This window comes from Lepidochelys kempii, chromosome 10, assembly GCF_965140285.1.
Source record: "Lepidochelys kempii isolate rLepKem1 chromosome 10, rLepKem1.hap1, whole genome shotgun sequence".
Classification (NCBI taxonomy): domain Eukaryota; kingdom Metazoa; phylum Chordata; order Testudines; family Cheloniidae; genus Lepidochelys; species Lepidochelys kempii.
Genome location: NC_136389.1, coordinates 18,160,063 through 18,185,880, shown reverse-complemented (window position 1 = coordinate 18,185,880; position 25,818 = coordinate 18,160,063). Strand labels below are relative to the sequence as shown.

At 45.5% G+C, this 25,818-nt stretch overlaps 1 protein-coding gene across 5 annotated transcripts in view; it reads right to left on the bottom strand.

The window, feature by feature from the left end:
• The window catches only part of SYT17 (synaptotagmin 17), a 112,536-nt gene that overhangs the window by 25,975 nt on the left and 60,743 nt on the right, over positions 1-25,818 (bottom strand). For 4 of the 5 annotated variants that reach the window (XM_073362318.2, XM_073362321.2, XM_073362319.2 and 1 more), the window contains 2 exons: positions 9,297-9,417; positions 8,332-8,487 (listed from right to left, as the gene is read on the bottom strand). In XM_073362318.2, coding sequence (XP_073218419.2) covers positions 8,332-8,487; positions 9,297-9,417 — 277 coding nt within the window. Of the gene's footprint in view, positions 1-5,146; positions 5,323-8,331; positions 8,488-9,296; positions 9,418-25,818 lie in introns of all 5 variants that reach the window. The other variant, XR_012161138.2, reaches the window with a different exon arrangement.

Sequence of the window (25,818 nt, the reverse complement as noted above, 5' to 3'; positions counted from 1 at the left end):
TAAGTCACCATTAAAAATGGGACGTAGACACTTTAAAAGCTGTACCCTCATAGTGTACGGAGAAATGGCACCATGAGAAGTGGAGCTAGCCAGACTGAAATCTACAAACAATTTAGAAGAAAAGGATTTCACTGACGGTAACATACACATACCAAAAATTATAGCCAGATCCTGCAATCCACAATTATACAGTGCCGACAAGCAAAAATGGCACAAGCTCCCTCCCCCGCCCTTGCTTTACAACACATCCTTTTAAGAGTGCTCTGCTGTATTTTACATTTTAGGGTGCAGCAAGAGGATTCCTGCTATGCATCCATTTTAAGAGCAATCTCCCCACTTCACCTCCTATTGTTTGTTACACAGACTCATGTTTAGAATGTAAACTCCTTGCATCAGGCCCCATGTTTCTGTTTCTCTATGTCCTTGCACAGTGCCTAGCACAATGCAATTATTAACTATTATTTACATTATAACCGTGTTCTGATGCCTAAGTCAGAAGCAGGGCCCCACTGTGCTCGGTGTTGTACAGCCATAACGGAGAAGACATTTCTTGCGCCAACAGCTTACAATCTAAATAGACACAACATGGATGTGTCAGAGAAGGAAGAGAAGTGTGACAGAAGAAGGATCACATGGTTGCCTATATTCTCTTACTGGAGGTATCAAAGAATTATTGTTTTATATCAGGTAAGTGAAGAAGAGATGTTAATGAGTCACTAACAGGCCATTTGCCTGGGAGGGACTAGTCCTTTGGGGGCCATCTGAACAATATTGCAATGCAAATATTATTAATATTAACAACAATAATACTTATTAACTAGCTTACAGCATTGAATGACCACATTTCTTGGATTCTAAGAACTTTCTTTCTACTTTATAATAAAGTCTGTTTTGGAAAATGATCAAAACTCAGATTAAAAAGTATAGTCCAGCAAATTCCAGCATCGCTCTTGACTGAGGTGAGTGGGTATCTTTACATCCCCAACACTGGCATCCATAAATGCACTAGGAGGTATTAATCTCTACGGTTTAAAGCTCCCTTTTTGCTTGCCTGGTGTACTTGGCAGGCAATGATCCTACGGCTCCACTTGAAATAAACTGCCAATAATTCTGGTGGTCAGGCCAAATTCCATCTTTCCTTTAGTAAGAGAGACATGACAATTAACACGTATGTTCACAGGTGTATGAAGTATTGTGGGGGAAACATACCGTTCTTTACTGGCTGCTGTGTTTGTCTGCATAGAGACAATCCATGGTCTCTGTGCAATTAACCGGCTGATAGCACTGGGGGCTGTCTACCAAGTGCACAGAAGGCTAAGATAATAAAAACACGGTGCATTTCTACTACGCTTTGTATACAAATGCACACCTCCTGGTCAATAGGTTTGAGGCGCCAAAATAAAACAAATTTCTCCTCTAGCTGTTGACGTGCTATCTTTTAGTTGCAAGAATATTTAGAGGTAGTGGAATGTATTAGTAGTATCAACAGCTACTATGCAAACAGCACCTTTTAAGCACTTTACAAACTACAGCCAACATTTTTAGAAGTTTTGACGGACTTTCAAATGCAGCACCCAAAAATGGAGGCCTCCGGACATCTAGGCCCAGACCCACAAAGGTATTTAGGCTCCAACTGAATTGAAATTGAAATCAATGGAAGGTAGGGGCCCAAATACCTTTGTGGATCTGGGTCCTAGTGCCTGGGACCACTTCCTTCCCCCATTCCTTATCACCTCTGAAAACTAGGCACAAAGTGTCTCCAGTGGAGCACATAACATATAACTGTATATTCTTATGAGAATCATTTCACCAACCACTGAAAGGGTGGAGGCAGTGTAGCAGATAGACGACCAATACAAAACACATTGCACAGAAGCAGGAGGAAGAATATTTTGGCTTGTAAATGCCAAGGATTTACATCATGGGATATATTATATTTACAAGGAGCAAATAGGATCTCAGCTTTTAAGGTCTTACTCAAAAATACCCAAAACCATGAGCTAAACAGGGCTCAATTTCTCTGCACTACTGGGTTGCCTTTAGGTCTATGTATGCTACTGTCAAAGGCCAGTTAAATTCACGATGGATCTCAGATAAAAGATGAAGAGCAAATATAGCATCCACTGTGGATTGCCTGGCAGTGAAGCCCAATTGCTCTGGGAGATGGAGTTTCACAAGGCAAGGCTGGAGCCAGGTGAGTAGGACATGTGTGATGACTTTTCCAAGAACAGAGGGCAGAGTCAATTGACCTATAGTTACCACATTCAATGCGGGGGCTGTTCCCCACTTACAGAGCAGAATAACGATCCCTTCCTTCCACTCTGCTAGTAACTTCCCAGTAGTCCAAGCCCAGACAAAAAGTTGGTGTAATGGTACAGTTATAGGCTCTATGGCACATCTGAGAAATTCAGGCATTATGCTGTCAGGTCCGGTAGCATGCCCGCTTCGCAGTTTCTTTAGAGTGAACCTCTTCCAATGTAGGTGCATTTACAAAAGTTTGCAGGACTTCTTCTTGGATAAAGTACATTTTACCATCAGCCTTGTTTGTCAGCAAAGATCCTGCAAAAAGTTCATTTTTGGATGGAAATGACTGTATAGCTTTGAATGCCTGTCGAAATTTATTAGGTCTCCTTCCCTCTTCTGCCTCTTTTGTCAAGTTCTCAAAATAAGCTTCAGGAGGCACTTTTGCTCACACTCAAAAAATACCTTGTAAACATTATAGTCATGGCACTGTCTATTTCTTTTGCAATATTTGAAACGTCCCATTGTACAGCTGGAGGCATCACTTGTAGCATTTCAGTTCTGGGATGGCATCTACTGCTGTTCAGATGATTGTGCTTATGACTGTCCAAGCTAATTCTACATCATCTGGGAGAGTGCCAAGTGTGTCTAATTTGTTTTTCCACTGAGACAGACTACTTATTAGCAAGTACTGAATTTTTACAGATGCCTTGTGCTTTATGTATCACGAGGAGGACACTTTTATGTTAAAATAGAGGAGTAATTGGCATTTTAGCAACAAAGTGACAATGATCAGCATTTGCCAGGGCTTATGCACCTCTGTAGACCCAGTATGACCTTACTATACTACGATTCTGATCAATATATGGTCCAGCTTCTCCCTCGTCCACCCATCATCAAATATCCACATCTCTTGACAGATATCTAGGTGCCTGAACCAACTGCCAGTGTTGGTAATGCTATGAAAAGCACAAAAGAAGAGTAATCTCACCGAGCTGTCATTTATTGTTCCAGAGGAAAATGGCCCAAGAACGGTTTTGAAGCCATTTCTGGGACAACTTGGTGCAGAGTTCATATTTACGAGTACAATAAGTTCGTCGTGCAGTGGAACAGATTGCATCACAGCTGCTAGCTGCTAATAAAATTCATCTTCATTAGCATCTGTAGCTTCCTCAGTGGCAGCACAGGCTACATTGATGGGACAGCTGCCCATGGCGATGCCTCAACCTGGCATATAACAGTCAATCAGAAATAGGGTGCTACATTGTAAGTCAACCACACTAGGGTTCAAACTCACGGTTCATCTGTGTGTAGGTAGATCCAATGCTGTGCTTAAACATGATGGTTACAAATCATATTTTCAATCCAAAGGTAGAGAGAATCGTATGATAAGTGTGTGGGGGGGTATAGGTGTATGCGTGGTGGGGGAATTTGCAGAAATGAGACTTGCACAAAGGGAAAGAGACATTCATTTGTCAGCGTCGTCTGTGCAATGTTGCACACTCAACTCTCATTAAAAGTAATGGGAGCTGTATGCACTTCCCACCATAGTACACTGAAAACTATGCTGTTTAAATAAATGTACACAAGAAAAATACACGCAAAAGTCTTATTGCTCTAAGGGTATATCTGCACTGGAGCTGGAGTTGTAATTTCCAGTTTGGGCAGATATATCTGCACTACCACTGAGCAAGCTAGCATACTAAAGATAGAAGTATATCCATGGCTGCATGGGTGGTGGGAGAGGCTAGTGACCTCGAGCACACACCTAGGGTTTTAGATGGGATTGTATTGTGGGGGCGAGCCTCTCCTGCCACTCACGCAGCTGCAGCTAGGCTGCTCATTTTAGCGGGCTAGCTCAGTCAAACCTAGAACTGCTACATCTATTACACCTCCCAGCTACAGCATGGGTATATCCTAAATCAAATAGTGTGTCACTTCTGAATCGATCACCAGCTACACAGAAACAACAAGGAATCCGGTGGCACCTTGAAGACTAACAGATTTATTTGAGCATGAGCTTTCATGGGTAAAAACCCCACTTCTTCAGCTGCATGGCCATGAAGTGGGGTTTTTACCCACAAAAGCTTATGCTCAAATAAATCTGATCTGGCTACTGGCTGGCCTGGGTGCTTTTACAGATTTATATCCCTTCATGGTATCACTAGCCAATCTTCACCGCATGATTACTTTCCTTTTTAATTGGCTCTTTTCTCATCAGCAAATTTAATTAACTGACTTAAGGGATGCTAGAGCAAGCAAAACCTAAAAGAAAAAAAGGAAGTGGCTTTAGTTCCTGTTGTGCATACATGCAAAATAAGCAAAGGATTTGGGCTCTGCTCCTCTCATTTTCAGACAGAAATTCAACTCCACTAATGATAATCTGCACTTCTAGATCATCTTCCATTTGAGGGTCTCAAAGCACTTTGCAAGAATGAACCAATTAAGCCACATTATACCCCAGTGATTCAGGAAAGGCAATGTAGGGAACACTTACCCAACACAGAAATGCAGCCACCCTTGGAGTAGTCACAGCTGCTTAACTTTATTTATTTAAAAGCACACACTGACATGACATGAAATTGGACTAAATTTTCTACTGGTTTAAATGGATGCAACTGCACTGATGTCAATGGAGTTTTGCCCATTTACACTAGCAAAGAATTTGGCCCAGAGTCCTTACCATCACCAAGTCCACTGGACTATGTTATTTCCATGATATTGCTTCTGGATATCCATTCTCCACTTGCTTCTACGTGGCTATATAGGATTCCTTCTTCACCACTCTTCATAACAGGCCAGGTTTTGATACCCCTTGCTAGCACGGAATAGGACAATGGAAAGGCAGCGTAGTCTTTGTGGCTAGGGGATGAGAGCAGGTTCTAATGCTGGTTCTGTAACTGACCTGTGATGTAACCTTGGGCAAGTCAGTTCACCCTCTGTTCCTCTGCTCTGCTTCCCCTTCCACACTTTGTCTCTCTCTTTTCTAGACTGTAAGCTCTGCAGGGCAGATGCCGTCTCTCACCATGGGTTCGTATAGCACAATGGGGCCCTGATCTTGGCTGGAACCTCTAGGCATTACTGCAATATCAACAGCAACAGGGTTACTCAGAGTGATACACTACTCAACATGAGGAAGGTTATCAGAATCTGGCCCTATCGATCTCGTCAAGGACATGTACTCCATGCCACTGTGTTCTGATGAAGTAGTAGATAATCACAGGTCAGCGATTTCAAAAATGACTATTTTGTGCGCTCTGGTACAACGCGGTGATGTGATCATTTCAAAGATCATCAGTTAAATCTAACTGCTGTGTAAGAACATGTGATAGTTTATTTTTATGAATCAGTTATCTTTTGATTAACTCATTATAAAAAAAAAAGGATCCATAATAAAAGGTCAGCCATCCAACCACCTGACACCAACTTCATTTGCTCTAATGAATTGCGTTGTATTTCATTCCTTGTTCCTGATCATAGGGAGCTGGTATTCTGTAGGTAAGGACTGGAGTATTGTGCTCCTGAAGAAAGAGATCACCTGACTGAAGATTCCAGGAACAAATTCATCATTATACATGAAAGGGAACATTCAAGATGGCCTGCATGTAAAGCCATGCTTAAATATAGCCTTTTTGCTGTGGAAATTTCTGTGCATGAAGGGCAAGATTTAAAATGCTGATCAGCATCACTTTTGTTATGAAATGTTTGGAAACAAGCTAATGAATTGAATTTCAGCTTTTTTCACTGACTTGACAGCCGTTTCTGCCATGTAAGAAATATAGAGCTTTATAATAATATTTTTGGGTGCAGATTCTCTTTTTAATGGCTCAGAAACATTGTCGGAACATTACAAAAAAGAAAAAAAAATCCTTCCCTCTTTTCCTTTAACTCAAGGAGCATAAACTCCGCTTATGGCCCTTGCTTGACTGCAGGACTGGGGCACATCAAGTTTCAGGATCTCTACAAGGCTGCAGAAGAGGCCACCCACAGTGGCAGCCCCTGTGGTCCCTCAGCTCTAGGGACTGCTCACTCCTGCTCCTCCCAGAGACCACAATGCCAAAAGGGGGGCAGGTGGGGTGAAGAGCAGATGGACTCATGGCCATGGAGGGAGCAATGTCTAAGGCAAAATTCACCTCCTATACAGCGCTGGGAGAGACTGTGCCTGCCTGAGACAGTGCTCCTCCAGGGACCATTTGGCTCCACGCTGCCCTCTGCACCACAGTGGCATGAATGCTACCATCTAGTCCAGTGTAACAACTGGGACCGAATCCTATTTGCATTATAATTTTTAGCAAAGCCATTGTCACCATTCACAAAATCAATTTAACAGAGAATGCTTGGGGATGAATTTTGCTCTTGGTTACCCCAGTGCAACTGCGAGAGCAGAATTTGGTTTTTAATGCTTCTGAGCATGGCATTAAAAAGTGGAAATGAAAGTTAAAGAACAATTCAAAACGGCATCTGCGGTTTTTTGTATTCTTGAATTTGGTATTTTCTCCTCCTGGTAAAGAAAGCATGTATTAAAATATGACCAACAGATGTGGTCTTTATACAACTCTGTTCTTTTCTACAACTTGTTTGCCCACAGAAATATCATTCAAACCCATACTACTGAAGACAATTGGGAGAGTGGACTGCTCAGTCGACGAATAGTGAGCTATGCAGCCTTTCACTTCTAGGTTACTAGTTCAAATCCGACAGAGGTCAACAGAGACCAAAATTCCCATCATCCAATGGCTGTTCAGTGGCCAACTGAGATGAGCCAGTGGTCTCTGCCTGATTCTTAGTGAACAGATGTCCATACCATAAAATCATCACAACAGGCATCGTGTCAGTTGACTTGGGCTTGTGGAGCTATAAAATTGCCGTGTAGACATCCAGGCTCTCGGGCTGGTGGCCTGCTTGTGGGGTTCCAGGGCTCAGGCTAGACCCAAGCCCAGACATCTACATTACCATTTTATAGCCCCGCAGCCCAAGTCTGAGGCCGCTGACACAGGCCAGGAGTGGGTGTTTTTTTGAAGTCTAGCCATACCCTTTACTGGCAGTCTCAGCCAACAAGCCAAGGACTGAAGAGGCATGAAAATCCAAACTACCCTCTTCATTCCTTTTGCTACAATAGAAAACCCATATAAACAGATGCTTCAGGTCTGGGTTAAGACACTTTGAAAGGTAGCACATGGAAGCCTGCACTGCCATTTCTTGTACTGCATATACTGTGCAACTACTAAGAAGGCTGCAGTTTGCAAGGGTGTGTCTGCCCTTAGAAACTTCTTAAATGTTTTTCCACAATAATACATCTTTTCCAGTGCTATCAACCAGATAAGCCACAACATAGACCAGGAGCAGTCATTTTTACCACTATGTTATCTAACCCTGCTCTGAGAAACTTTTGTGTGTGTCAGTTTCCATTGCATGTTTTCATAACTGAAGTAAGCAAATCCCAAATTCAACAATGCAAAAAACCACCAAAACACCACCTGGACATTTGTCATCAATCTCTTTTCAGAGTGTTACAAAAATCCAAAGAGTCAACAATAAATCTCAGCACTTACTTTGGAAGCTCAGTACCTTAATAGTGTCCCTTTAAAAATACAGCCATAAACAAACCAATTTATATAACAGTGGTATAATGGGCTAGCACAAGACGTGCACAATCCTCAAAGTAAAAATTATGTGGAGTCGCAAAATGAGTATTGTTGTAAGGTCTAGGTTGATCATCAGATACTTCCTTCCACCTATCTCTCATTCCTCTGACTTCTCCAGGAAGCACTTTAGGACCCAGTTCAATTAGCCTGCCTCTCTTCTCAGTGGAAATGCTTTCCCAGTAGCACCAATTAAGAGTGAAACTGACAAGGTGAGTTCCTAGACAGTTCCATATTACAGGTGACAACACCAGGAAAGCTTCTGTGCAGAGAAGCGTGATGCTAATTAAGCTCCTCTAGAAATGACAGAGCTGACTGTCCCATAAATGTTAGCTTGCTGAAAAAGATGAAGACATTGCGTAGGCTAAAGTGCATGCATGGGGCAGCTAATTTGTTTACCTCGGAGACAGCCAAGATAGCATCAAATCAATAGCAAGAATGCTTTTACCTGTAAATACTAAGCTGGCATTTTCCAGTTCTTCTTGAGGAACCTTGAAACTGAAGGACTCATTGTAGAAGGGATCTATTGTACCCTTCATGCAAGAGGTTTTCTTGGTTTTGGCTAATTTTAATCCATGAACCAGCTGAATTTTCACAAAGGGATCTGAAAGAAACACAAACACAATTCCAGCTTTACAGGTGCAGCCAGTCAATGTTCCTGTCTCAGAAAGGTTCTGCACAGTTGGGACCAGAGTGTGGAGCGGCACTGTGGAGGAAAAATAGCTTTGGGGAGGGATCTGGACTCTTATCATGTCAAGGTACCAGGTGACTTGCAGTGGAGATGTACAAGGCTCAGGCAGCAGAATTCAGAATGTTTCTGTTGACTCTGCATGGAGTGCAACAAATGGTGACCTTGACAAAAGCCAGGTATGTTGTTCTCACTGACAGATGTCAATAGTCTGACAACAGCAGCAGCTGGAGTAGGGAGTGAGGGAACTATATCGTGAGGGAGAGGGAGAATCACCAGCTGCTAGAATGATGAAATAGACCTTTCTCCATACTCAGGTGAGGGGTGAGTGGGCATTGTCAAAAATCACACAGCAGAACAAGTTTTGCAGAATTAAACCGCCTTTATATTTAACACTCACACAACACTTTGTGTCTGCAAAGCACAGCACAAACATTGAGAAATAATCCTAAACCACAAAAGCAGAGGCAGGGATAGCATTTGGAAATTCCTGGTTCCCAATCCTAGGCTCCGGCCAGTAGATTTGGACTCTCAATGTTTGATTTATATATATATTTTTAAAACCACATATATGAGAGCTTTTCAAAGCCATGCATTAATTTTAATGGGAACAAAGTGTCCAAATCATTTAGGTGGAATCAAAAAATGGCTGCCTAACTATATAGGACAATTTTAGAGCACACACAAACATGCAGGAGTGATCTGAGAAATACACTGCCCTTTACCTGAACCTTGGCTCATATCTGTCTGAAGAAGTTGTTTCGCTCGAATAATGTCTACATTCAGTCTTCCTGCACTGGGAAGGTAATTTAGTGATAGCAGCAGCTCTCCCAACTCGACTTCATTCTACAAGGAAAAGGAAATATGAGAATATATAACTGCAAAGTCAGCTAGAGAGACAACTGCAGTTCAACCAACAAAAACAGATCCCCTAATGGACTGAAATGGCAGAAAAACATTTTAAGTCACATTCCATTTTCATCATCTTCAGGAACCATTTGGGGCCTTGCACTGAATAAGGTATAAATAAGGATACGATCCCCTGCTAGTAGGTTTGCTTCACTATATTTACACATCAATCACTGAACATGGTTCCGTCTTAAAATTGCCATCATTACGCCGTAGTCTGCTTGTGACAGAGTGCTGGGAACCAAGAACTGAGCCAGCACTCTGGTCACTGAAACACCAATTAATTCTCCCCAGGGCCTAATTAGTGGATTACAATGGGCTGGAGGAGGACCAATGAGGAACTTGGCCCATTAACCCAGCAGGTTTAAGAAAGCACAGGAAGGCAGTGCAGGAGGGAGAATGAGAACCAGTCTCTGGCGAGAGAGAATGCTCTCTCCCCAGCAGAGACCTGAGGAGGAGAAACTGAAACCATACCTAATATGGTGTGTGGAATGGTAAGGTGATGGGAAGAGCAAATGTGAATAAACTGCACTGGAGTGTTTAGCAGCTGAAGGGCCCTCATCGGCATAGCGAGAGCACAAGGCAGGAACGGGTTGTCACCCTGTCAGAACTGTTTCAACGAGATGCACAAGGAGGAGGAATCGCAAGAGCTGTAATTTTCCTTTCTTGCATTTGAAGTTTTTCCATCTAGTCCTAACCTTAACAATTTAACATGACTGATCTGCGGTTAACATCCAAAATACTGGCCCAGTCCTGCAAAACAGCCACACACAGAACTGCCATTGACGACCCTGGAAACTGTGGGCACGGAATGCTTAGAGAATCAGACTCTATGGGATTAAGTAGCATTTCCTTTGTGGTATAAGCTGACAATAGGGAGGAAATTCAGAGGTGGCATTCACTTACGAGCTTGTTCCCTTACTCCCTGATATTGCAGCATGTCATGCACTTATCTGAGAGCCGGGCTTACCAGTGTCCTTGCTATTCAGCAAACTGTGTTCTGACCTTAGCTTTATATAAACATAGCTATTTATCCATTAATCCCACTTTCACTGACTTAACTGAAACAAGTAAAAGTGTCTGAGAGCAGATATTACTAAAAGCTGCCTAAAAGTGATTGCTTAAAATACTAATGATTGACATGCACTGCCTTTGAAGCTTCCTGATGCTGTTATTGTATGAGTGTGATGAAAATACGTATCCAGTGAGCACCATTGTTGGTTTTACATTCACCTTTCTGATACCTGCAATAACCATGGTATCTTTCTATTCTCACCACCAGAGCTGAGCCCACCCCAAAAACTCCCACATCCAAGTACTGGAGAAGTTCAGACCCAGGTCCCGATCTGATCTGTGTGGCCCATCTCAGCAAGGAATAGGAGAGACAATGGTCCACAATCACTACAGAAAGGACAAGAACTTTTAAAGGCACCACCGCAAGAGATGTTATTAACCACAAGTGGACACAAATTACAACAGCAATTAGTGTTGTGGGAAATGTCTGTCACAAACCTGAAATTAGAGGCAAGTTTGCCAAAGTATACAAACCCAAGTCAAGTTTCAGGTAAACCCGGGCAGGGCACTGAACAAACTGGGGCTTGGATTCCAGTGAAATTGGCCAGTTAATCATTTTTCAGGGGGAAACTAGGCAAAATGTGACAGTTCCAGCTGAGTGTGGCATTTTGGGCTGAAATGAACCATAACACTCAGAACAAAACTCGAGCAGGTTTGGAGGCTTCCCCTGCTCAGGAGAGCTCCCTCCAGAAGTAAATAAAGCCTCGGCATTCCTTCTAGGTTTGGTAAGGACCCTCCATTTCCTGCCACCCTCCCCCATCCTCAGCTGGGAAACTCTAATCCCACCTGCGGCCTGCGGCAGGACATCACAGAGGTGGCTCCTGCTTCTTAATACAGGCCCTTTTTGACTTCCCTCATTAAAGATCCTAGGGCAGAAGATGAGTAGGGGCCATTAAATCTGGTATCCTGGTCCAATCCCAACTGTGGTAATTACATTCTGTCCACTCAGATTCCCCTGCAGTAGTTTCTCTTCTATATTGTTCTTATTGACGTTTCAGGACTACATGACAGAGATGCTTTTGAAACACAGGTAAACATGTAGTAGATTGAGCAAAGCTCTGCACTTCAGATCTGAACTGAATATGGCATTCTTTTCCACTTTATGCCCTAAATTAATGTTTAGCATCACTGTGGGTTAATTAATTAATTGTCTGGTTCCACCCCTGGAGGTGACTGCATTTCAGTAGCGAGTAACATAATTCCTGTGTATTTAAACCCACATTCTCCATTCTGCTAACGCAAGCCAAAATTAGTGACCTCGGGAACAAGCCAGGTGGTGTGGCAGAATCTGCCTCACCCCCCTGATTGCACAGTGACCTTTCCACTGTATGTCTGTGGGTCCAGGCTGGGAGGGGAGTGGCTAGCCTGGGAGGGAGAAGATGGGTAGATGGCATCATCTCCTCTCAAACCTGCATGAACTCCTTCATGGGGGGAAACACAGTCAGTATTTGGAGCAGCAACCAACAGGAAGAATATGGTAGCAGCGCCTACGGCAGAGGGATTTTCTGGCAGTGCCCACAGCCCTGCTTTATGAATAGGTGAGGGACAAAAGGTTAACCTGGAAGATTTAGGCAGACAAAACGTTACGTGACATGGCACTGCACAACTTTTTCATTAAACAACCAGAACATACAAAATTAACGTGGCACACATGAAACAGATCAGTAACGGACTAACTGCTGCTGGAATACCATGGCCATTTCTTTGATATCCACTACTGAAGGAGGATGTTGATAGATTGGAGAGAGTTAGAGATAAGCCACAAGAATGATTAAAAGACTTTTTTTTAAGTGCCTTTTAATGACAGACTCCAGGAGTTCAATCTATTTCGCCTAACACAGAAGGTTATGGGGTGATGATCACAGTCTAGGAGTACTTACACGGGAAGCAAACAAACATTTGATAATGGGCTCTTCAATCTAGCACACAAAGGGATAACAAGATCCAATGGCTGGAAGTCAAAGCAAGAAAATTCAGACTGGATTAAAGGTGTAGATTTTTAACAGCGAGGGTAATTAGCCAATGGAACAATTTACCCAGGGTTGTGATGGATTCTCCATCACCGGCAATTTTTAAATTAAGATTGGATTTAAAAAAAAAAAAAAGAAGAAGATCTGCTCTAGGAATTATTTTGGGGAAGTTCTATGCCCTGTGTTACACAGGAGGTCAGGCTATGTAATCACAGCCATCCCTTCTCACCTTGGAATCCATGCTAAAAGAAATATGAAAGAGGGTTTCCGGTCACAGAGCCGGGTTCAGTCAATTGGCTACGCAAAGTGAGTGTGTGCACTACTTAACAGACCTAGCGAGGCAACTGGAGTTGCTGAGTGACCGTCCATCTGGGAAGACCCTGCCCATTGCATAGGCCAAGGAGATAAATTTGGGGATGGCCCCACTGGGGATGGCCAACCTGGTCAAAGAAATCAAGCAGGGCAATAAGTCAAACCTAAAATCTGAGGAGATGGAAAGCATCAGCCTTTATGAGTCTCCCTGAATGGATGCCCTGATCCTGAACCCTCATCATTACTCCCTTATCCTGGTTACAACAGATGGCAATATAAATAGATGCAGTGCACACAGACTCCAAATTAACCATTCACCACTCTCCATTTCTTCCCACGGTAAACTTCATTCTTGTTTTACCTCAAAGAAAGATGAAGAAAGCCCCCTCCACCCCCCACAAACATGCACTTATTCTTGTCGGCCCAAGGAATTCAAACATTATATTCACACCTCAACTGCTAGAAGAGGGCCTCATCCTCCCTGATTGAACTAACCTCGTTATCCCTAGCCTGATTCTTGCTTGCATATTTATACCTGCCTCTGGAAATTTCCACTACATGCATCCGACAAAGTGGGTATTCACCCACGAAAGCTTATGCTCCAATACATCTGTTAGTCTATAAGGTGCCACAGGACTCTTTGCAAACATTATAACTGTGATACTAAGAGACTAGCATTGTAATCTGAATCTTCAATACACAGGTAATTCCCTCTGGCCAGGAAGGCACTGCCCAGGGGAGATCTAAATCTGGATTTACACACTGTACTCTGCACCAAGGATAGGTCCAAACCCTACCTAAGCACATGACTGTGCCCAGTCTCAGCACTGAACAGGCAGCTGAGTGGGTGTTATTAAAAGGTGTTTAGAAAAATTAGTGGAAATGTACTGTCTATACCAGACGATTTTTCCCAGCCAGTTTCTTATTGAGATTGTGCATGCGCTTGGGGAACTACTGCCAACCATCTGTGAGATGAGCCCAAGCCCTTAATAGCTAGCTTAAGCTAGCAGAGAAGCCTTAGGCATATTATTAAGGATAGTTAATGCCTTCCTTTTGGAGAGCAACACACCATCCATGCTTCAACAAATACTGTCTAGGCCCTTGCTCAAAAAACCATCATTGCTAGTGGGGCACCTAGGCAATTGTAATATCCTGATCCCTAACCCTTCACTAGTACCACAACAAACCTTAGGGTAACTGATTATCTACTTGATTACATATGGCTGATGTAGACAGTAGCTTGACACTGGGTCGCTCCCAGCGTGGGTCTTTGCACTCTGTGAAATCAGTCCTGGATTAGTCTCACAGACAGGAAAAATTTCCCAGACATCACTGCACTTCATCCGATCACTGCACCACAAAACAGGCTGCTGCCACTCAGGACAAAGCCTCTTGAACGGCTGATTCTGAATCCTGATAGACTAGTCACAGCTTGGCATGCAGGAAGTGGCGCGGGCCGCAGGGGCGTGCTGGCCGCCACTTTCCGCAGCTCCCATTGGCCGGGAACGGTGAACTGCGGCCACTGGGAGCTATGGGTGGCTGTGCAAATGTAAACAAACTGTCTCACGGCCTGCCAGCGGATTACCCTGACAGGCCGCAGGTTGCCCACCACTGGTGTAAAAGGTCCACGCTGTCTATAAGACAATCTGCATAATTCTGAACCCTGTCACTACCAGCAATATCATGTACAAATTGAATCTGAATCCAGTATTCTTCCATCCCTATTAACATTGTTATAGCAGACCATTGGTTTAGGGTTACCAACTTTCTACTCACACAAAACCAAACACCCTTGTCCCACCCCTGCCTCGCCCCTCCTCGAAAGCCCCGCCCCTTCTCTGAGGTTCCGCTCCCTGCTCACTCCATCCCCACTCCAACTTCCCACCCTCACTCACTCATTTTCACCGAGCTGGCTCAGGAGGTTGGGGTGCAGGAGGGGGTGAGGACTCTGACTGGGGGTGTGTGCTCTGGGGTGGGTCCAGAAATGAGGAGTGCAGGAGGGGGCTCCAGGCTGAGGCAGTGGGCTGGGATGCGGGAGGGGGTGAGGGCTCTGGCTGGGGGTGCAGGCTCTGGGGTAGGGCCAGGGATGAGGGGTTTGGGGCACAGGAGGGGGCTCCGAACCGAGGGGTGGAGCTGAGGGGTTCGGAGTATGGGAGCAGGCTCTGGGCTGAGGCAGGGGGTTGGGGTATGGGAGGGGGTACGGGCTCCAGGCTGGGGGTGTGGGTTCCATGGTGGGACCAGAAATGAGGGGTTCAGCACATGGGAGGGGTGCTGGGCTGGGACAGGGAGTTGGAGTACAGGGGGGTGAGGGCTCTGGCTGGGGGTGCGGGCTCTGGGGTGGGGTCAGAGATGAGGGATTTGGGGTACAGGAGGGGGCTCCAGGCTGGGACTGAGAGGTTCAGAGTGCGGGAGGAGGCTTTAGGCTGGGGCAGGGGTGGGGGCGGTGAGAGGTCTCCAGCTGGGGGTGAAGACTCTGGGATGGGGCTGGGGATGAGGGGTTTAGGGTGTAGGAGGGGGCTCCGGGCTGGGGCTGAGGGGTTCGGAGTGGGGGAGGGGGATTAGGGTTGGGGTAGGGGGTTGGGGCACAGGAGGGAGCAGGGGTTCAGGCTCCAGGTGGCGCTTACCTCAATCAGTTCCCAGAAGAAGTGGCATGTCCCCTCTCCAGCTCCTATGTGAGGCACAGCCAGGAGGCTCTGCGTGCTAACCTGTCTGCAGGTGCTGCCCCTGCAGCTCCCATTGGCTGTGGTTCCCGGCCAGTGGGAGCTGCAGAGCCGGTGCTTGGGGTGGGGGCAGCGTGCGGAGCCCCCTGGCTGCCCCTACTCGTAGGAGCCAGAGTGGGGAAATGCTGCTGCTTCCGGGAGCCACGTGGAGCTACAGCAGGCAGGGAGCCTGCCTTAGCCTCACTGCGCTGCTGACTGGACTTTTAACAGCCCGGTCAGCTGTGCTGAATGGAACCGCCAGGGTCCCTTTTTGACCAGGCGTTCCACTCAAAAACTGGACACCTGGCAACCCTACATTGGTTTGGGTTTTTTATAACGTATCCATTCTTACTTGTCACTTGCAGTCATTGTTTAATCTGGTTCATTGCACAGCTCAGCTTTTGCAAATTCCAGTATGCTTAGAAAATTGGAAAACTGTGTTATATACTGTAAGATACCTATAACTTTTCTCAGTCGTGTAACTAACAACCAGTAACACCACCAAACTATTCATTTTGTAAAATCCATCAAATCATAAATATAAGATGCAGGGCAGTCACTAAGACTGTGTACAGCAGTGGTTCTCCACCTATTTACGCATATGCACCTCTCTATGTGTTATGTGGGCCACGTCCACACAATATATATACTACCCTTATGGGCCTGAGAGTGTCACATGGGCTGCAGTTTTGTGCTGATTGGGCTGCAAGAAGCCTGTGGGTTGAGAACCACAGCTGTACAGAAATGCAGGGCTCTTCAAGTCACCCTAGGCTCAAGTACTAAATATCTGCACCAAGATTCAGGGGAATTACTGCTGGGTCCTGGTAGTAGGTGGCAGGGCTGTCCCTAGCCATTCTGGTGCCCTACACAGCCCCCTGCCCCCACAGGGGGGAGGGCCAGGCCTCTGCAGGGGGGCAGGAGCAGGCTTGGGCGGCAGGGGGGAAACTGCCCCCCTGCACGAGCCGGTGGAACAGAGCAGGTTGTGGCCAGGTCACTCCACTTCCTGCCGCCCGGTGAGTGCACGGCAGGCCTGACCCCCACACTCATGGGGTGGCAGAAAGTGGAGTGACCCGGCCCCAGCCTTGTAGGGTGACCAGCTGTCCCAATTTTATAGGGACAGTCCCGATATTCGGGGCTTTGTCTTACATAGGCACCTATTACCCCCCACCCCATGTCCTGATTTTTCATGCTTGCTGTCTGGTCACCCTACAGCCTTGGGACTGAGGGGCAGGGGGAAACTGCCCCCCAGCACTCACCAGCAGCGCGGCTGGGGCCGGGTCGCTCCACTTACCGCCGCCGGGGAGTGCAGGCCCGACCCCTGCTGCAGTCCTCAGAGAGGGGGGTGGGGGCGGGCCTGGGGTGGGAAGAGGCGGGGGGACGGTAGAGCATGGACGGGGGCTTTGGAGAAGGGGTGGAGTTGGGGCAGGGGCTCGGGCAGATCAGTGGCAGAGGCTTTGGGGAAAGAGTGGAGTGGGGGCGGGGGCTGGGGCGGAGCAGTGGCAGAGGCTTTGGGGAAAGGGTGGAGTGGGGGGGCGGGGACCCTCTGGAAGAGGCGGAGCAGGGACTGGAGCAGCACGCAGCTCGTACTTTGCGTATGGGTAGGGACGGCCCTGGTGGGTGGACCCATTTAGTTTCAGCCAGGATCTACAGGAGTTTAAAGTATCTCACTGGCCCAAACGGAACTCCTAGGAATAGCTATCCTTATGCTGAAGATTATGTGGTTTTATAAAGCATAGCCAGACCCCAGGAAGTGGAAGGGAGAGGGCGGTGAGTCTGGGCATGGACCAGGGCCTGGCGCTCTGTTACAGACAGCGTAGGGACTCCATGTATTCATGGTAAGCTTTAAATAAAATTAAATTTGTATATTCAAAAATTTTATATTCCAAAACATTTTAAACATTGCTTCATTTTGTGCACACACAAAATTGGTGTGTGAGTGTAAAGCTCAGATTTACGCAAAAACACAGATCAGGCAGTCAGGCACCTACCCACACGAATTTATGCCGCAAATGCAGGTTTTGCAGGTGCTAAATGGATGTGGCTAACCAAAACACTTTTTAAATTTGTTTGTAAAACTTGGTCTATAGCAGGGGTGGGCAAACTTTTTGGCCTGAGGGCCACATCGGGTTTCTGAAATTGTATGGAGGGCCAGTTAGGGGAGGCTGTGCCTCCCCAAACAGCCAGGTGTCACCCGGCCCCCACCCGCTTCTCGCCCCCTGACAGCCCCCCCAGGACTCCTGCCCCATCCAACCCCCCCGTCCCCTGACGGCACCTCCAGGATCCCTGCCCCTCCCTGTCCCCTGACGGCACCCCCAGGATCTTTGCCCCTTCCTGTCCCCTGACTGCCCCCGGACCTCCCACCCCTGACTGCCCCCTGCCCCCCCATCCAACAACCCCTTCTCCCTGACTGTCCCCAGAACCTCTGCCCCTGACTGCCCCCCGCCACCCCATCCAACCCCTGCTCTCCTTCCTGACTGCCCCATGGGGCCCCTGCCCCATCCAACCATCCCTTCTCCCTGACCGCCCCCGGAAACCCTGCCCCTGACTGCCCCATCCAACCCCCCCTCCTTCCTGACTGTCCCTCTGGGACTCCTGTCCCCATTCAACCCCCTTGTTCCCCACCCCGACCTCTATCTACATCTGACCACCACCCTGAACTCCCCTGCCCTCTATCCAACCCCCCCGCTCCCTTACCACTACAGCCACACCGCCCAGAGCACCAGGACGGGAGCTGTGCCGCCTGGCGGGAGGCAGTCGTGTCGCCGCACAGCACAGAGCACCGGGTCAGGCCACGGCTCTGCAGCTGCGCTGCCCAGCAGGAGCTCACAGCCCCACCACCCAGAGCATTGCGCTGGCGGCGCAGTGAGCTGAGGCTGCAGGGGAGGGGGAACAGCAGGGTAGGGGCTGGGGGCTAGCCCCCCGGGCCAGGAGCTCAGGGGCCAGGCAGGGGGGTCCCGTGGGCAGGATGCGGCCCGAGGGCCATCATTTGCCCACCTCTGGTCTATAGTGAACTACCCATAACGCTGCCTACTCTATGATCCCGGATTCAAATAACACAAAGATAAGGTAAGGTCCTGATCTTCAGTCGTGCCCTTTTGCACATGCCTGATTTGTTCATGGGCAACTCTGGCAAAGCCCCCGTGAAGAACTGGGTCTATATTTTACTAATAGACTTGCAGGCAATATTCAGACAGAAGGTGATGAGTTACAAAATACTGTGCAGTATGTCCAATCCAAAACCCATGGAACTGAACAGAAAGACTCCCATTAACTTCAGTGGGCTTGGGATCAGGCATCATCTGCCTAAATTTCCCTTGAGGACTTTTTCTGTGTCACTCTGCTTTCCAGCTAAGTGTCAGCAGTGTCCAAACACTGCATGTTTCCATTAATTGCCTTGAAGGAAGTAATGTGCAATCCAACCCACAAAGACCACATCAGGATGGGTTTGCTGGAAAATAGTCTTAACTGTCCCATTGTTGAGCACAGCTGGTAATGTGCTTTCCGGAATGACAAACAGCATTTTCAAAACAGAATGCAGTTCACTGACTAGCCTACCATACAAATGACTCAGCGACTTGAACAGGCATTTAACTTTAGCAGTGAACTATATCTGATCTTATCCATGTATATTTTCAGCTCAGCTGTAGGAATATGAATGCTGGATGGTTCAAATCCTGCCACAATGCAGGGAGGTAGACCAGATGACTACAATTCAGCACTGAAAAATTTTCTTTGAATTTGTTTGTAACCTTGCACTTCTCTCCTGGTGCCTTAAATTTGATCAACCCATTGTTCATTAATCAGGTTCATATGCTGAACTATGCTTGCTAACTTTATTCTTGTGGTTTGGTCACCTGTGATTCACTGTCCTCAATAGCTCCACATGGCATCCAATTAACAACCAAGTTACAAACGCATCAGTTGCCCCAGAAAAACCCGGGCAAGAGTTAAAACTTCTCAAGTCTTAGTTCGTGCCTCTCCCATACACTCTGCAGGACAAGTCCACACTGCTGAATCGGAGCACTGGTATCTGATACTCTGTCTAATTAGAGCAGTGGTTCTCAACCTTTCCAGACTACTACACCCCTTTCAGGAGCCTGATTTGTCTTGCAAACCCCAGGTTTCACCTCTCTTAAAAATAGACTTGCTTACAAAACCAGATAAAAAAATACAAGTGTCACAGCTGACAATTTCTAACTTTCTTATTTTGTCTGTATGAAATTTTAGTTCATGCTGACTCCACTAGTGTTTTTTATGGAGCCTGTTGTAAAACTATGCAAATATCTAAATGAGTTGATGTACCCCCTGGAAGACCTGTGAGTACTCCTGGTTGAGAGCCACTGAACTCGAGAAGCCAGTGGAAGAGATGAAATCCCCAGCGCTAGGAAGAATGTGTAATATACAGAGTCATTTGTTCAGCCAGCAAAATGGAGACAATTGGGGAAAGTCAGCAGTTGATGTGAGATGGCTATTTTTATTACAGCAGGTCAGCTGGGAGAGCTGATTGAGTCAGACGAGATTGGTGGAGGGGTTTGTTCTTAGTTTGGTGGGAAACAAATTAGAAGCCTCAGGCCAATTCAGGTTGGCATAACTGATTGGAAGTAACGTTTCTCACTTCTGAGTGCCTGTCAAATTTGGGAGGGTTCCCTCTCAGTGCTCTGCATAAATATGGCATGACTCCATAATCATCAGCCCTTTGGTTTCCTTGCTTTTATTATATAAATATATGTCATGTATAGAGGAAATGTTACAATATTTTTTTCCCTAGTGACTCTGTGCACGTAAGCATCTTTTTGTTACAACACTGAAGCCTTTTCAGGCAGGATAGGGAAGGTCTGATAAAGACATCTCTCTCTTCCTCATAAGTGCAGGGTTTGAACAAAGAAAGGGGGAAGCTTATGTATTTGGTGCCATATTTATTTTATTGGTGCTCAAGAAAGAGAAGAGTCTGAATTTTGTTTGTCGAAGACCTTTTAATGAAAAAAAGTGCTGTGGGTTTTGCCTGTATTGGTCCACTTTATATTTTGCTCTCAGTAGTTATGACAAAACCTCTAATATTTCCCCACTACAGGATCCAGGGATACATTTACATCCCAAAGTTTGTAAATTTAAATGCCTAACTTGACGCATAAGGAAGAGAGATTACACCCTAAAATCACAAACAAAACCAGTATGTGGCAATCTTTATACCCCCGTTTAAATGACTGTTCATTTTTTTCTGATAAAAGGCATGTATATAGTTCAGTATTACAGGTGGGTATAGTTCCAATTCTACCTAGAACTATTGTAGAATACCACAGGCCGTGAGTTTTTGAACCTATGCTGTTTGCTGTATATGTCTCCCTTAGGCACCGTTATTTAAAGGCATAATTTGAGTTACAATTGTAATGCTGATGACACACCAGTTTGGGTTTTGATCCCAGGTGATTCTGGGAAAGCAATTTCCTGTTAGATTAGGTAGCTAAGTGACATCCAGTCTTGGATGTCCATTATTTTCCTGAAGTTCTGATTATTGCTTCATCTTTCACAGTGCCTTTTTATGGGTGTATTATGCAGCCTGTTACTAGAGTGTGTAACCTTGGGGTTGTCTTTGATGCAGAACTTTCTGTAACTATCATTGGGGCTGAATCTAACCCTCACAGAAAAGGCTCATTTTTTCTGCCATCTCTGGAACACAGCAAGGCTGCTTCGAGGGAAGCAGAGTTTAATTTATGCCATTAGCACATCTTGTTTGGATCAGTGCAGTGCACCATTCACAGGCCTTCCAGACTGTTTGAGATCTCTACAACACGCCCAGAGTTCTACAGCTCAAAGGCTCCCTGACTCCAGAGGTACATGGTGCATTACATCAGTGTACAGATCTATACAGTGCTTCTAATGAAGGTTCAAATTGATTTTCCTCAAGGTTATCCATGGCATTACCTGCTTAGGTATATTAGAACACTTCTGCTTTAGTACACCCTGCTCCCACAGGCTTCCTGCAGCTTCCTACAGTAAATCACTAAAGACTTTTGGAGGTCTGAGCTGCTGTATAGTATGCCTTGGCAACAATCTACCCATCTATGGTTAGGGGTACTGAGCACAAAGCCGGGTTAAAACAGAGTCATGAGATCTGGGTTGTAGTTCCACGAGCTTTGCCAATGAATCCCTCTAGAACTTGGACAAGTCACTTATTCTCCCCAGCCTTACTTGGAGAGAATATTTTCCACCTTGCAGGGCTGTTGTGAGGCTAAATTCTTTCAAATTTGTCGCACACTTTGAGCGCCTGGGATAGAAGGAGCTAGTGAGTAGCACAGGATTATTATTATATTATCAATGTGCCATGCCGTGGTTTAAATGCATAAAGCCCCTTCAAATTAATGGGTATCATTTGGGCAAATCCCCGTGCAGCACCCTGAATATTCATCCCACAAGTGTAGCCCATAAAGCTAGCTTAGCCTTTTATCATATTCAGCAGCAACTCAAGGAGCCTACAGGCCTATATCCTGTAAGACATTAGCTTAAGCAAGTTAGCATAAATATAGCCAAGCCTAGTAGGTCTGTGACCCTTGGGATAGATAAATGGCCTGTCAGCTACCTTTAGATTTTGGGGAACTAGGATTAGCTTGCTCAGTAGCAGGAGCTGGAACCTAATGGTACTTGGCAACTGTAGGAACACTGAAGTGCTACTGGCCTGGATATTTTAGGATAGAATCATTGGCAAATGTCTAACCACAAACTTGGCTGAGCAATAGGTGACATATATGATAATGAGTTAAATGGCATTAATATGGATAAGTACACCCCAACATTCTGAGGGCAAGGAAGTCAGAATTGGACAAGGAAGGCTGGGCATTAGCATGAATATTCATGATAGTGCTCAGGCCCTATAACAGGACAAACCTCCATGTGGAGGGGGTTAGCTTTCCATCATTCGTCCCTTCAGCTCTATTGTTATCTATCACCAACCTTGGGCATTGGGGAACTTGGACCGTCAGACTCATTCGGCCTGCCAGAGGCAAGGCTGGTCCTTTGTCTCTCATCACCAGGTTCTCAAGGAAGGTTGTACAGTAAAAGCTGAGTTATCCAGCTCTTTACCAACCGGAAAGCTCTATTAACTGGCATTTCTGATATCTCCCAATACAAATCTTCAATCTAGTAACCAGGACTAGTGTACTGCCCAGGAGGTTATGCAATTGCACATTCTACACTCTACTTTCATGCAAAAGAGGCAGAAGACAAGTACGCAAGCTGATATCAGGGATTTAGTCAAAAAAGCAGCTTCCAAGCTGTGTCATAGGGTCATTACAGATTTAGCTCAATCTCTTACACCTTCTATATTTACAGCGATCATTGATGTTGATAATAACGACCCTGAGGCACTGCAAGATCCTAAAGTGCCTTCTGAATCATCAAAGATTAAATTATGTTCAGTATAATTTAGTGTTAAGTGTATTTTTAGTGATCTGGGTGTACGCCACGCGTGGCCCATAGTGATATGTAGTGTCAGAAGATAACCTACTGTATAGAAAACTTTACCTGTATACACTTAAGTGCTTCAAGAAACCAATCACTCTGCAGTGCAATACAACGACTGGATTGGTGAGTACCTGTATACTATTTAATACTTTATTCATTTTACTGTATTCTAATTCTTTGAAAATTGGTATTCCATTGGTAAGTCTAACTCTTAATTAACCAGAATATTTGATTAAACAGCACCCCCCCACCCCATTCACCCAATATGCTGGTAACAAAGCTTTTACTGTATATAAGTCTAAGAGCTTATGCAAGGAATGATACCAGAGATATCCCCAATACTGCATTATTCCTCTCTGTGGTTTGGAGCTTTTCTGTCTTTATCATTGGCTCTAATAAAAATCACCAAGGCTTTGCTTTGCCTTCAGTGTGAGTGTCCTTGCCATACACCACGAAGTTCCCTACAAGATACTGAACTTGTTGGGTTTAGTTCTTTGTAGCCTGATTCTGGGACAAGAACTCTATTACTCTCAGATCATTAATTAGGATCAATTGGCAATCAATACTATCATTATTAACCATTAAATAGGATCAGGCAACACATATAACTGATATTAGACTGAAGGAACATTTGTTCAGCTCTGCTTCCACCTCATGGGGAAACTTTCTCCCAGGTTAGCTGTATGTATATCCCTCAGGTCACACACCAACTAGCAGTGACCCTATGATCCTCCCTCCTTACAGGGAGTTTCAGTTACCCCCACTATCATCACAGAGAAAGTGAAGCAGCTGCTCTGTGATACCTCCTCTTGGGTCCCAGGATGGGGTTGGGAGGCCTCCTTCAGCATAAGTGGGTCAGAGTTGTACAGGAGGAAAAAGTTCAGGTATAAAGGGAGCCCATAGCTCTTCATAGGACCTTTTCTCCTACTGCAATCCACCACATTGGAACCCAATCCCCATACCACTAGACACACTGGGGCCTTGTCTCAACTACATGTATCTAATCCCATTAGCTCTGTCTTCAGAGGGCAGGCCACTTACTTTAATATTTGGGAGGATATGCTGTAAGGGTCAGCACCGCTAAAAGGCAGAGGAAGAACTCCCCCTATTCTCCTTCACCCTGGCTGAGGCGAGTTTAGCTCATCCCAATATTCAATCCTCCCATCTCCTCACTGTCTAGTGAGGGAAGGACTCAGCAACAGAACCCTGGTTTCTCTCTCACTGGAAGTTCTGCATCACTCGTTTAGTTCAACAGCTGCTAGGGTTTGGGACATGTTCAAAATACCGACTGGAGTCTCTGGCATGCTCAGTGGCTTTGAGCCAGGTTTGTGGAATTAGTTTCTATGTGGATGCACAAATCTCTGAACCAACTGCTGTTTCAAAACTTTTGCCAAAGAAACAGCTGTCCGATGATCAGTTTTACTGGTTTTTAATTTTCTGTCCAACATCTTTGGTCTGTCTGTGAATGGCATTATGGAAATCTGCTTTAAAAAAAAAAAAAAAAGGATATTACAGCCAAATGCAAATGTGCACATTTCCACAGAATGGCACTTGCAGTTCCACAGACCCCAAACCGAAAAGTCTGGGGATTCTGCAGCCAAGAAGGGATTCAGTACATTCACAAGTGAAGACTTCCAAAACACAGGACATAAACGGCAGAGAGTTCATTATAAGTTGCTAAAGAAATGCTCAGAAATGACCTGTAAACTGAGAGTCTTTAATTTCTCTACCCCTCTTCTTTACTAATCAATATCTCTGCTGGGGTCAGAGAGGAACAATGAGGACACATATTTTGTGTTTACTCTTGAGTCAGAAATCAAAACTAGAGCTTCAGAGAGCTGTTGGAAGCTTGAATCTCTTGAATTTCTTTAAGGCTGAGCGCAACATATAAGCAAGAAGCCCATTAGACTCCCACTGAGCCCTGTACTTATGAACCTATGTTCCCAAAAAGTGAATGCCACTCAAGTGTACTAGTGGGATGAAGGTTCAAAGGAAAGGTACAACAAATACCCGTGTCTTTTATCAGACATAGCTCCATGACCATCTCTGGGGAGGAGAAAGGAGTTCTTATGAATTTTCACATGCCAGCAAGACATGGATTTTCACATGCAGAATAAAGATCTCTCAGCTCTGATCAACACTGGCTCAAAACATTTCAACTCACCTATTCATAAACACCTCTTCCCTCCTGCCCCCGAAAAATAATGTGTTGGTAAAACTAGGGGTGCACCATACTCTATTTTAATCAATCTTTACAGAGAAATGTGAGACTCTGAGCATAGATATAGCAAGTACTTTCAACCTACTTTACAACAGTCAGGCAATTCCATGGTATGGAGTTATTTAAGGAGGGTAGAACGTTTCCTATTTTCAGGCTCTGGTACTATTTGAACTGGCAGATCACTGGCCCTCTTTCTGGACTCAATCCTGTAAGGTTCTGCCACTCTGGCCCCGATTCAGCCGAGCACTGAAGCACATGCTCAATTTTAAGCATCTAAACAGCCCCACTGAAGGTAAGCACCAGCATAAGTGCTTCACTGGACTGGCGCCAGAGTACTCCACTCCTTACAGGATCAAGCCCTTCATCTTCCTTGTGAATGTAGTGTCTGTGGAAGGCACTAGGTTGACAGCCTGTGTGAATATGAAGCCCTCTATTGATCCACAGAAGAGGGAAGGCATAGGAGGTGATGCCCTGCCAACATGCCCCAACCCTGAGCTGGAAGGATCACTCCTACGGGCTGAGGGGACAGTACAGTGCTCATGCACTTTCAATCCTGAGCATTTCTATAACAAAAATGTCTGCTGGGATGGTGGTTTTTGTAATG